Source organism: Serinus canaria, chromosome 2 (assembly GCF_022539315.1).
Source record: "Serinus canaria isolate serCan28SL12 chromosome 2, serCan2020, whole genome shotgun sequence".
Classification (NCBI taxonomy): domain Eukaryota; kingdom Metazoa; phylum Chordata; class Aves; order Passeriformes; family Fringillidae; genus Serinus; species Serinus canaria.
The window spans coordinates 58,183,895-58,197,142 of NC_066315.1; the positions used below are offsets into that span (position 1 = coordinate 58,183,895).

A 13,248-nucleotide genomic window follows, 5' to 3' on the forward strand; every position below is an offset into this window, starting at 1 on the left:
AGAGAGCTGGCTTGCTATTGCTGTGTGCAGTGCTGCAGAAGCTGCAGAAGGGGAGCTGGGGAGGAGAGAGGGCTGGAGGTGTAGGTGAGAGGGTTGGACAGGGTGAGAGGAGATGTGGGGAGACTGAGCTTGCTCAAAGAAGGGTTTGAAAGGTGATACTCCTGAAGGGAAGTAGAAGGAAAACCAAAACATGCAGGTAAAGGTAGGTAAATCAGCAAAATGGGCAGGAAAGGAGGAGGAATATGAGGGTGGGGAGTAAACCCTGCCTGCTCTCTTGCAGTCTGCTGGCAGTGGAGACCCAAGCAGTTCTCACAGCAGTCAAACCTGCACCTTCTCCCCCAGACAGTGCTGGTGTTACTGGCACTGCTTTGGCATTCACTGTGGGGAAGCCAGTGGTGGGGCTGGCCCCAAAGGAAACATCTCTGGGTGCTGCACCAGCCCAGCATACCTAAGAGCTACAATAAAGCTCACATTTGGTACTGGGTATTAAGCAAAAATGGGCCCACAGGTTCTGTTTGTCCAATCTGATTGTGATCCTTAGGCTTGAGAGCCAAGCATGTTTCAAGGACCTGACTGACAACTGTAGCTTTGTTGGAGGCTTTCTGTAAGAAAGAAGATATCAGTATGAGAGTGAACAGTGTGCCAATAAATAAACAATTCTTGGATAACTATGCCAACAGCAATAAATAAAAGACAGGGACTAGAACATAATGTGAGGTTCACCCTGGGGCACAGGCAGGTCTTCCTGTAAACAGCCTTGTAAAGCAGCCCGTCCCAAGTGGCTGTCAGCATCTAGAAATGCACTGACAGCAAACACAGCATTTCAGACCCCCCTCCTGCCCTTCTGTGTCCAGGCTTATGTGCACTTGGCTCTGGTAGGTGCTAGTTGGGAGACTGAGGGGCTTCACTCAGCCACAGATGGGCCAGCAGCACCACACTGGATTTCTCTACCTGCCTCTGTCCTCTTCCACGCCAAGGCACAGTCCTCTAAGCTGTGGCTTGTAGGTGCCAAGGATGCTTTGCCCTCTGAAGCATCTGCTGTGAGGCTGCCATAGCCTGTGCCTGTTCTGGCCTCAGCAGTGTGGGACAGCAGCCTCTGTCTGGCTCACAGTTGAGGAGATGACACCAGCATCACATTTTTCTTTGCATTACTGCTTTTCCTGAACTGTGCCGTAGAAGTGGCTGCATGTGCGCTGTACGAGCTGAAGTTGTGTTTGACTTGGTGCCATTCCCTTTAGCTCTATCCCTTTACCAGTTAACACATCCTTAACTCTCCTAAGCTATGGTTTTCATGATTGGTGTTGCCAGCTGCCAGAATTTGTAGGTCTAGATCCATGCATGCTGCCACCAAGGTGGATGTGCAGGTGGACATCTACCATGGTAGGAGAGGTGGCTTTGCTCACATTTCGAGTCTTTGTCCCATATAAGAAAGAGAAATATTTTTTCCTTTTTTTCTTTTTCCTTGAGGCAAAACTAGTGTGCTACAATTGCGAAGCACTTGGTTGTTCGAAGAAACAAGTATAACTACCTGGTGGCACTGGTGTGCCTGCAGACAGTAGTGTGGCATTTATTATAGTTAGAGATAAATGGCCTTAAAATCATCTGTGTCAAAAAACCCCAACCACTATGCACAACAAAACCAACATTCTCCAGCAGCTGATCAAAAGCAATAAGCATCACCCATAACAACAGCTGCCCTGGGTGAAATTTATTCTCCTCCGAGTGTCTTTTGTGTCTGGCAGTGTGTGTGCATCACAACTTTATATAGCTTCCAAAAATAATTTGTTTAAAAGGTTCCTGGTTTATATTTGTTTCCTCATCTGTCATCCCAATAAGATAAAATGAAACTTTATTAAAAGCCAGGCTTTGACTAGGAGACAATGAGTGGGTTTTGTCACTTTATTAAAACTCTGTGCATGCTGGAATTAATTATGTGCCTTTTGAAAAATACAAAGATCTCACTATTGTAGGACAATAGCAACTTGATGGAGAACAGCAGCAATATGGTGTGTGTCATCAGTCTGTTTTTCTACACAGCTGCTGAGCTGCAGTTTGCTGTCCCAGCACTGTTTTTTTTTTATGCTGCAAAGCCAAAAGCTGCATTAATTCATGGTTATTTGCTAGCACTACAAGTGTGAAACTCTGCATTCTGCAAGGATGTCTACTCCAGTGTGGCTTTTCTAGTACTAAGGTAAGGGTGCCTGCAGTTTTTGGGCTTCACCACCTCGAGGAGATGCATTCTGCACCTTCCATGTGCACTAGCCATGGTTGCTTCATTCACCTGGAGATGGAACATGAAACACACCTGGTGTGCATGAGCCAAATCACCACGAGGAGTGAACTTGTGAGTCCACCTAGTGAGTCTGTTGGGTGCCACCTTAAGACTGAGCCTCTAAATGCCACCAGAAGATGCAGTGCTGTTCCTCAGCACCAGGCCACACTGCTCCCTTTGCTGGTTTGCAGTCAGCTGGCTCCAAAGCTGGATCCCTGATGTCAGACCTTAATAATCCTTAATGAAAGAAATGTCTGCACCGGGAATAAAAAAACCCAATAAAATTAAAATCTTTCATGAGTCACAGCAACCCAGTGCTGGCATTGCTTTGCCAGGAGTCTGAGTCAGCCCAGGCACCAGGCACCAGGCACCAGCCCTTGGCCCTCCTCTCTAGCACGAGGAGCAGATGTGTTCCCGGTGCTGCTGGGCTATGAGGGATGGGCAGAACCCTGGTGTGGGCCCCTGTGTTTGGTTTGCCTGCAATTCAACACAGCTGGGGCTTTGCTGACCCAGGTGCATCCTGCAGAGTAGGGGGGCTCCGTTTTGCTGCCTCCATCTCCTGCAGTGGTCAGCAGCAAGTAACAGGAGTTACTTCACATCAGCACAGCAAAACACCACCTCCCTCCCCACCCAAAATATCAGACACAAAGAATCAGCAACAAAGCTTTATATTTTTATTAAAATAAAGTGTAACTTTTCCATTTCCCTTGCTTCATTCCTATAAGGAATGGCTTAATATGAGAGTTTGCTAATGTAGGATTAGTTTTATAACATATGTTGAGGCAAAAAAAAAACCCCAAACAACAGCTTAGACAAATCCCATCTTTAATACATCAGGTTTTGTTCCCTTCCTGGTGGGTGGAGAATATGGAGGGTGACACTGCATGGCTTTAGTACAAATAGGAGTGTAGGTACAAGAGACTGTGGGGCTCCATCTCCCTCCATTCCCTGACCACATCCCACCTGTAGTAGCACTGAAAGACCCACACAGCATCCTGACTTGGAGCAGCTACACAGCTCTGCCAGGGTGGGGGCTGGAAAGCTCATGCATGGGGCTGGCATCAATAAGCAAACATGCAGATGCCACCATATGATTTATTTTCCCTTTAAAATGACTTAAATCCTTAGAGAATCAAGAAGAAAAGCCAGAACACTTGTTCTAATGACAGGATTGTCTTTTTCTTAGTAGGAGGACAAAACCAAAAGGCTACTCCTAAGGCAGAGCACAGCTGCTGCACTGCAGCTTGGGCCAGAGCCCCACTGACGGTGTCTCACTGGCTTCACTGGGCTTGTACTGCTCCCCTACTCCTGCTTGCACACAACTGCACTCAGTGCGGCCATCACCACTGAGAAAGACTGTGCAGAGCTGGGAGTCACTGCTGGTTCACCGTTACCCTCCCCTTCTTGAGCTACATGTAGCTCAGATTGGTTCAGTTGCCTGTTAAACACATTTCTCAATAAACGAGAGATGGAAATAGTTAACAGAAAGTGGAGAAACATCATCATTTGTAATGGTATCTTTAATATTTGACTGTTAGCAAAGGAAAAATAACCAAGTTAACATTCAGTACCACAGTCAGGAAGATTTTTTGTATGTATATTTCTGTCATGGGACTAACATATAAAGCTTAGGATGGTAAATATGCATCTCTACTAAATAATGCAAACTGTGCTCACACAATTCATAGCTGGCAGCGCTGCCAGCGCTCTGGCTGTGCTGCTTCATCTGTAGAAGACAAAAGCAAGCCCCTGGCAAAGCTGAAGGAATGCTTCTGCCCTTCTCTTGCCCTCGCCCCTTGGCTTGTCTGAGGTTTGTGTTCCTTAGTGGTGCTGCCAAACCAACGTGCTGTGGGGCACGGGGAGCCCCTTGCTCAGCCCCTCACGCAGGGATGCCACCGAGCAGGGCACAGAGGAGGTGGCACACTGGTTGCTCTGCCACATGGCACCTGGCACGGGCTGTGCTTCACATTACATTCTGCTGGCTGGCTATGTTCAGTGGCTGCTCCTTGGGCACACCAAAAATACTTGCTCAATAGAAAAGCCCTAAGAAAAGCAATGGAGCAGAGCTGTACTAGGTAGAATTTGTAGGGGTACTTTTCAGAGGTCCCTTAAGATCAGAAGTTGGTCTTTAGAGAAACCCTGTGTGTGTCTGCCCCTCATTTATGCAGTTCATGGCATTCTTCTTGCAGAACTGACCTCCCTTGTCCACTGCTTCTTGGGCTGCCAACGTACGTCCTCAGCTGTTCAGGGTCAAGAACTTCTCTTGGCTTACTGGTCCACTGAGGTCAGACCCTCCTGCTCACCAGCACCTGGTGGGAATGTGGCACTGAGCCCCCATGTACTGTCACCACCCAGGAGCTCGGTGTTCTCGTGCCGCTGCCGCACCTGCCTGCTGGCTACTCGCTGCTGCTGCTCCTTCAGCTCACTGTAGGAACGGGAAAAGGTATGAAAGATGGATGTGACTGGGAAAGCCATCAGCAAAATCCCACTCAAGATGCTGCTCAGGGCTACCACCTGTCCAGGGATGCTACGAGGCACCATGTCCCCGTAGCCAACAGTTGTCATGGAGATCACGGCCCACCAGTAGCTGGTGGGAACGCTGGTGAACTCCTGCTTGGCTCCCAGTTCGCTCTCAGCCAAGTAGACCAGCGGCGAGAAGAGGGCCATGGCGACGCAGAGGAAGAGCAGGAGCAGCCCGAACTCGCGGGTGCAGCGGCGCACGGTGAGCCCCAGCGTCTGCAGCCCCAGCGAGTGCCGCGCCAGCCGCATCACGTACAGGATGCGCAGCGCCCGCAGGAAGCGCAGCACCAGCCCCACGCGCTCCAGGTACTTGTTCCCGGCTCCCCCGCCGGGCTTGCTGCTGTTCTTTGTGGAAACCACGTCCACAATGAGGGAGATGTAGAAAGGCAGGATGGCCAGGATGTCGATGATGTTGAGCGGGGTTTTCAGGAAAGCACACTTGTTTTCTGCCTGGATGGATCGCAGCAGGAACTCAAAGGAAAACCATGCCACGCACACCGTCTCCAGCACAAAGATGTCGTAGCACTTCTGTGAGCATTCACCCTGGGGAGAGGAGGAGCGGGAAACACATAAAAGAGGGAAGAAACAGATTTAGCCAGAGAGTGAAACTAAGAGAGTGTCAGTTCTTAAAGGAAAGCACCACGTGAAATTGATACAAATTGGGATGTACCAAAGCAAAATCATGGCTGCTGAGAAGTACTAAAACCAGAGGCTACGTGTTTGGCTACAGGACAGGTCAACAATGCTCTGGAGCATCCCAAAGCTGCCAAGACAGCTTTGGAGTGATCTTATCAGCTGTTGGCCAGAGAGCCTACTGCTAAAAGGCCAGTGGCTCGCACTTCATTTCTAACCAAGACTTTAACATCTTTTAAAAAGGATTAACACAGGATTCATGGGTTGTAATAAATATGTTATCCTTCCTTCCCTTCCTCATCAATAATAAATTGCTTACTAATGGCTTATAAACACCTACAGCATTTTATGTGATATGCTTGGAGTTATCTATAATCTATTATTCACTAAATACAGTACATATTTTATATTCCAGTGAACATTTATTAGCACACTACCCCTACAGTCAAATGCTTGTATAAAGTACTGAGAAATGTAGGCATTTCTAAAAGAAAAAAAACCCACAAGATAGAGTGGGTTATGGAGAGGTAAGTGTTTTTAATTACTGCACCTGTAACAACTAGTGACCACAATGCCTTCCCCAAGCTTTCTTCCCCTGCTCTTCCCTGCAGGCTCACTTGGTACAAATAAAGAGAGCTTTGGCTCTTTAGTTACAATGCTTGTACACAAGCCTCAGTGCACTGGAAAGGCAATAAACAATAATGCTGGTGATGGCCACTCCTTGGTTGTTAATACTGTGGCAATTCTCTGCTATATCACCCTCGGTACCTCCGGCTGAATAATAAACAGCTTCTCTAAATAAACAGATTTTTATGTGGACAATTATAGGGCTAGTGCTGTTTCCTCTGTAAATGCCTGTAAAAAAGTGTGAATGCTCTGGGGGCTTTGTGTGGAAGGCAAGTGTATACTTATTAGGGGGAGCGTATATTTACTCAGCGTGCTAGCCTGAACAGTTTGTGAAACACTTTGTTGTGAGGAGTCAATCCATGCTAGTGGGGTGTGTGACTCCCACTGGATGCAACAGGTATTAGTCCCAATGCCCAACCTTGTTTTACTTGCTTATGCCAAATCACAGCAATCAAACACCAGCTGAGAATGGCGAAGCTGTGTCAAGCTGGTTCCCATTTCACCACTGGAGTAGCTGAGAACCTGGCACATCTATTAGCAGTTCTGCCCACATAGCTACTGGAATCTTCTGCTCCAGAGAGTCAAGGAAAATTTTAATGCACAGCCCCACATCCTAACTTCATCTCTCCTGAAGTGTGTGTCCACAGGCTTTTTCCCTGTTTGGAAAGAAAGCAGCCAGCAAAAGACTGATGAGGCTTTTGCCCTCTTTGCTAACTGCAGCCTTCCCCAAAATGTGGAGGGACTGGATATGTTTCAAGGGCTGTTGCAGGGCCAGCAGTGAGAGCACATTGAGAGCACACAGTATCACATGGAATGCAAAGCCTTGGGTTCCCTCAGTATGACAACCAAAATGCTGAGGCACCCTGCACATCTTACACTTAAGAAGAGATTGAGACAATAACTAATGAGATGTCAACAAGAAAAACAGATGTGAAAAGGAATCCTCAGAGCCAGGATTTATGGTCCTTGCAGTAACCACAACAAAAAGCTGTGATGCCTTGTGTTTATGGATTTTTTGTATTCCACTTTCAATTGGCACACGATGTACCTCCCACTGTTTCCCTGGGGGTCATGCTGATATGGAGAGACAAATTACTTGTCCCATTGAAATTACTGTCAAGATTTTAAGCATATTGCAGGGAGGAATGATAATCTTGTTTTACCAGTATAGTAGCTCAGATAGCCTCTCTTTAAATTCTGATTTGTGATATGTGTGAACACTAGAAGGAGCTTAATTTATATCTGCCTCACCAAACTAATTTGGTCATAAGTAAGTATTTTTGTCACAAGCATAATACATAGGATGTAAGATTTTGTTTCTAGGAGCTTTCCTCCTATCACAGCATAATTATGCTGTCAGGCTCTTCTCTCAAATACAGAATCAAGATGCTTTCACACCACAACACAAATCTGGCTCTGTGAGCCAGCGACAAAGCTCACAAAGTCAGTGGAAGGACTCTGCCTGCACCACTGTAACTTCTCTCCTTTTGATCCAGAAACCAGCCCTCAGACCAATATTGTCCCAGAACTCTGCTGCCTGGGAATTTCTCATCAGGATATGCTTGATCTCACACCTAAGGGCAGTTGCTGGAGGTGATTTGCAGCTCTTCATCCTATCGTTGCAGGTGCTCTAGAGGATCAGGTTGTGGTGTTAGGATGACAACCCAGAGAAGAAGAGCTTATGGCTTGAGCAAAGCAGCAGCAATGACAAGATGAATACCCAAAAGTGCAAATTTGCTTTCTCTGACAGGTGCACCATTACTTGGACCACCACCTATGGAATCTTGGAAGCACCTTGCCTTAAGAGCCCTGTCTGGCAGGAAGTGTTCTGGATTCTGATGCACATATATAGACTTTTTGTGCCACTAAAAGTTTTGGGAAAGTCAGTGAAGCCTATGGGGAATTTAGCCTTAAAATAAACCGACAAAGTCACTCAGGTGATTAATAGCTAATTTGGCACCTAATTCCCCCAGCAATTTCTATTAGCTGCATTTGGAAAGGAGACTGCAGAAGTGCTTTTTTGTGTGTTTTGGTGTAGGAGAAAAAAGGAGTGAAGATTGCTCCTCATGAATGGGCTACCAAGGAAGATGACTTTTGGAAGACACTGTCTGCTCTCCCACACTCTGACATGTTTATCCTGTGCAGGTTCACAGACCCAAAACATTGCTATTTATGTCTTCAGTCTTCCTACAGAACTACACCCCAAACACAAGAGCAGGAGTGGCCTGGCAACCTTTGCTCAGCCAAGCTCAAGAAGCTCGGTGGAATCTGGAGCTCAGATAATCCAGCACTGCAGAACCAAGCTGCATCTTTGCCCATCAAGATAACAAGGAGCTGAAATTTCCTCCATCCAGAGCTGAGGCTGGGCCCTGGCTTTTTTCTACTCTTCCCACTCTCCACAGCTGACAAATAATATGAAAGTCGAAATGTTTCCTTTCAGTACAGTGGAGTGATAATGTTTGACTACACAGAGTTCACTTCAACAGGATGAAACAATCCCCCCTTCCAGCAAATGCATAATTATCTCCAGCAACTTGCTCAGTATCCTTATTAACCTAGCACAATCTGAGCAAGCCAGGCTCTGTCCAAAGGCTGTCCTAAGAGGGTCTGAACACACTTTTAGAAAACAGATCTGTGTGTCAATCAACCTGCCAGAGGTCTCTTTTTTCTACTGTCTTCCTATCCCTAGGACCATGTTTCAACATCATCTAGGTGTGTCCTATTATTATCCTCACGTGTTATTAAAAACAGCAACTCAAAATTGTATTTCATACTCTTTGCACTTCATTTCTTTCAGTTGCAGCTGCTTTTCCTCGCTGGTTTTGTTTTTTTTTTCCTGCTTGACTACGCACTGGTTAAGAAAGAAAAAAAAGGCAATTTTTGCTTTCTAAACCAACTATGTGTTCCAGTCCAAATGGATGCTGTAATTCTGTTTGGGCTTTTGAGGTTTTTCCGTTCAAGAAAACAAAGCAAAAATTCTCAGAAAGGCACACACACAGATGGAAAAAAAAAATAAATCAGGAATTAATCAGCCATTGGAACACAAGAAAAACAAGTCCTAACAGAATAGGGCATGCTGTCCAAAAAAGGTCTTCATCAAATCTGTATGCTCTCAAAAAAGATCAAGCTATACCAGCTTGTGGCCATAACCATGTCCATTAACAACTACACACTGCTTTTAACTTTTTATAAGCAAAACAGCTCTCCTTCATGCCAAGTAACGAAATTTCTTCACCCTGTAGTCTAATGGATACAGTTTTATCACTACTTTTTCATATTTAGATTGATAAAATTGAGCCACAGGGAAAATTTCATTTTTCATAAAGTGTGTATATTTATTTATCTGTGTACATTTGTTTCTTTCAAACCATGAGTAGTTTGGGTTTCTTTTTCGTGCAGAAATTTTTTTGAGTATGGGAAATTATCTGCAGTTGCACAGAATTTGGGGGCTATATACTAATATCAACACAGGGTACAAGGAAAGAAAGTAGGAAAGACATCAGTGAGTAATTCTGTGCAGTCAAATTAAAGTGAGTCTCCTTCATTAGGATCTATAGAAATTTGCTGTCAAAAAGCCAACCACGGCTTCTTTCTTCTGGAGATGCGTTTTCTTTGCCAAAAGTTCCTTTTGCAAAAGAAAAATTACAAAAAGTAAAATTGGTGCCACTGGAGTTCAAATCCATCTGTATTCATTGTTCTGTATGGCCTGTCTAAAAGTGGCAGACATATTTCAGAAGCATTTTAGTTTGGCTTGCAGGGTCTGTTTCACTTGTGCTGAACCCTGTACTGAGCCCCAGAAAAATACTCTGCTGTGTGTTGTGTGACTTCTCAGCCCTGCCTTTGTCCTCTGGTCTCCTGAAAAGAAATTGTGACTCTTCCTTAGATTCTTGCAGGCTTTGACACCATCTTCTAATCCCTCTGCATTACAAGATGTCAAAAGCCAGATCACCTTTAACTGCTCCAGTTCCTCTGTTGCTTTCCATGCACTTTATTGTGAGGTCAGCAGCTCCACAGCACTTTGAAGGAAGAAGCTTCAATGCTGCCCATTTTGACCCTATGGGAGATCTCCCTTACTGTCAAATCTATATGCTAAGAAAAAAGAAACCCCAACATGAGAGGCATTGCATACAAAAGTACTTACACAAGCTTGGAAATCATGATGTTTCTAAAATGATATTTTTGTACACGTCCGCTTGTCCCTTGAGCCTTTCGGGTCACACGTTTCAAGTCTTTCTCTGTGCACATCAGATCAAACTCTTTTCTCACAACAGTGTGGGACTTGAAATTCTGCTGCAACTGAGATCTCAGCATCAGAGAGATGCTGAGATGCATCAGTGTTAAGAGTCCTGCAGACGAAGAGACCTGGAGCCCTGAGGCTGCTGACAAGTCTGCCTACAGTCCCCAGTCCCGAGGCTTAGGGTGCTCCCCTTGGATTTGGGCGGGAGGCTGAGCCGCCGGTTTCAATGAACATCTGCAGGGTGACCCAGAGGACAGACACTCCTCCACTACCAATTATTCAGCAGCCCAACACTCGGAGCCTTTGCTGGGCTTTGGAGAGACCCAGCTCCTGCTCCTGTGAGAGCAGGGTGGAAGCTTGCATCTGGCTCTGTCCCAGTGCGTGGGAGCGCCTGGAGCACCGGCTGCTGGATCATTTGCTCTCTCTTGTCATTGTAAAATGAAGAAGCCTTCCTTGAGAAAAAATTCCAACAAAAGAGCAACATTCCCAGAAACACTGCTCACCAACGAAACTCTAAGGTATTGCTCACGCTGGCACTTTCTGATGAAAGGCAATTTTCTGATGAAAAGTGATTTTCTGGTGAAAGCATCCAGACAATTTTCCCAGCAGGGATAAGTGCAGGACTCCTGCGATGTGCCCGACCTCGGAAGGACAGCATGCCACCCTTCCCTGGGGCAGAGGCAGCTCCCTGGCTCTGACCACCCACAGGCACGGTGATTGTAACTCAGCGCTGGGGTCAGGCTGAACTCGCAGTCAGCCTGCTCCGAATATTCCCTTGCGCTCCCGAGCAAAGATGATTCAGATAACTGCACAGCCTGTCCTCAAAGCTGGCTGGCTATGAGGTCAAAGTGACAATTCCTGTTTTTAAAGTCACCAAAGGGCCATGTGAGAGCCCTCTGCTTCTTGCTGTCCACACTTTGATCTGTAACTCGAGCTTCGTTTGTCCTTCATCTTCAGCCCAGCTGCCAGCGAAGGTGACCCGTGCCTTCCGAGGGGAGGGCTGCTGCCACCTTTGTGCAGCCCTGCTACGGACACAAGACAGCTCTTACACAGCCTGTCTTTGTTGAGGAGAAAGGGCAAGGAGGTGGGCAGGAGCTACACCTGCTTGCTCTTCTGCATTTCCCTTGATCCTGAGACAGCACAGCCCCAGATCACCACTTCTCAAAACCCCTCAGCCTGCTGTTTTTATCCTGCCAGTGAAGCTGCAAATAAACACAGAACACCGAGAGGAACAAGGGAGATTCCAAGTTGGAAGGTAATGCAGGCTGTGCTAACATACCCAGCCAGAGTCTAATCAGCCTGTGGAATTGCATGCTGTGCTATTCACCTGCAGTCACTTGGCCAAGGGGTTCCTGAGATACCTGCAGGTGCCTTTTAGTTGTCTCAAGTTGCTGCTCTGAGCTGTAACTGTAAAGCCAGATGGCTGTGCTCATGGAAATCCCAGAAAAGGGCTGGGAGTCAATGGGAGGGAGGAGAAGACCACGTGAAGACTTCACCTAAGACTACCCTTACAGCCTACAGAGACAGGAGACACATCAGGATGGCACTCCTGATCCAGGAGGCTGCAGAGGGAACCAGCTGTGCTTCCTTGGGTTACTCTGCCCAATCCACACACAGCTGATTCTTTGGGGAATCTCAGCCCCAAACTGTACAACCAGAATTAGACACTATAAGTTGGCCTCAGGTTCCTAAGCCATATAAATGCTGAGCTTTGAGACCTGTTTAAGTGACACCTTTTTCCCTGGAAATGCTACAGATGTCTTGACAGCTGACTGCATGGATTTGGCATATACATCTGAATGGTGGAGGAAGACACAAGGGATTCAATTGCCTACCTACCAGCCAAGACTTACTGTGATCCTAAGGCTTTCTTCCACTTCCCTGCCTCCTTCATGTACTGCCCCTGACACATGCAGATATATTCTTTGGTCCACTATCCTGCCTCTTTTTGCCCCAGTAGAGCTGTTGTTGAGAAGAATGGAAAGCAGGTGAGTTGTACTACAGATGCACAAAATGCCCTCCAATTAATACCTTCTTCTGAACTAGCTCTCCTCATGCCTGTGCCCCTTTTTAGCACACACTTCTCCAAAAGCAACAGTATTTGTTAGAGGGAAAAAAATGCTATCTGGCTCTACTTTATGGAAAGCAACCAAAACCTAAACTCTGCAAGAAGCAGGAAACACAGAAAGAATAAAACAGACCATGAAATATCTGTGAAACTGTCAAGTTGCCTGATTTTCAGATGTCTATCAGGAACAAGCCCAGCACCTCATCCAGAGAGGCTGGGGGAAGTGTCAAGACATCCACTCCCTTAAAGCTCCTCAGACTCTGTGACTGTGGCTGGGAGCAGCTTAAGGAACCAGGGTGAGCTCCAGCAGCCAGGTGCTCCTATCTCCCACTCTGATCACGGCACACACCAGGAGTGAGGGGCTGTACTATAGCATAAGGAGGAGCAATACACCCTGGGTAACATTTTCTGCAGATGTGGTCCAGGAGTGGCTGGAAGGGCAGCACCATCAGCTGAATGACTGCAACCAGCAGGGCAGGTAGGAGGGTGAAGGAAACCCTTACATGACCAGTCTGTGCTGGCTACCTTCAAAGGGAACTCCTCACTAATTGACAGGAGAGTGCTGGCCAGAGAAGAAATAACTACACCAGCTTTCAGTGCCTGGACTCCAGAAGACACAAGAGGTCGCAAAAAAGACTTCCTGCAAGAATAGAGAGGATGAGAGACTTTTAAGATGAAGCTTCTCAGTTTGGAAGGTTGGGGGTGTGATGCAGTTCCCATGAGAACAGGGGTCTGTGCTCACCCCAGAGGACCCCTCCAAGTCCTGCCTGCCCATAAGGTTCAGCTGGCAGAGGAAATGATCTCTTGGTGATGCTGGAGTCTGGGGCCTTCAGGGTCTGAGACCCCCACCTGGCTGGTGCACAGCTTTCTTCTGTGCATGAGTGTGAGACA

General features: G+C 46.7%; 1 protein-coding gene across 1 annotated transcript in view; it reads right to left on the minus strand.

Annotated features, from left to right (window-relative positions):
• Positions 1-3,774: 3,774 nt before the first annotated feature.
• KCNG2 (potassium voltage-gated channel modifier subfamily G member 2) overlaps positions 3,775-13,248 on the minus strand; it is a 52,584-nt gene continuing 43,110 nt past the window's right edge. Inside the window, exon 3 of the mRNA XM_050971615.1 lies at positions 3,775-5,335. Coding sequence (XP_050827572.1) covers positions 4,541-5,335 — 795 coding nt within the window. The 3' untranslated portion in view covers positions 3,775-4,540. The remainder of the gene's footprint in view (positions 5,336-13,248) is intronic.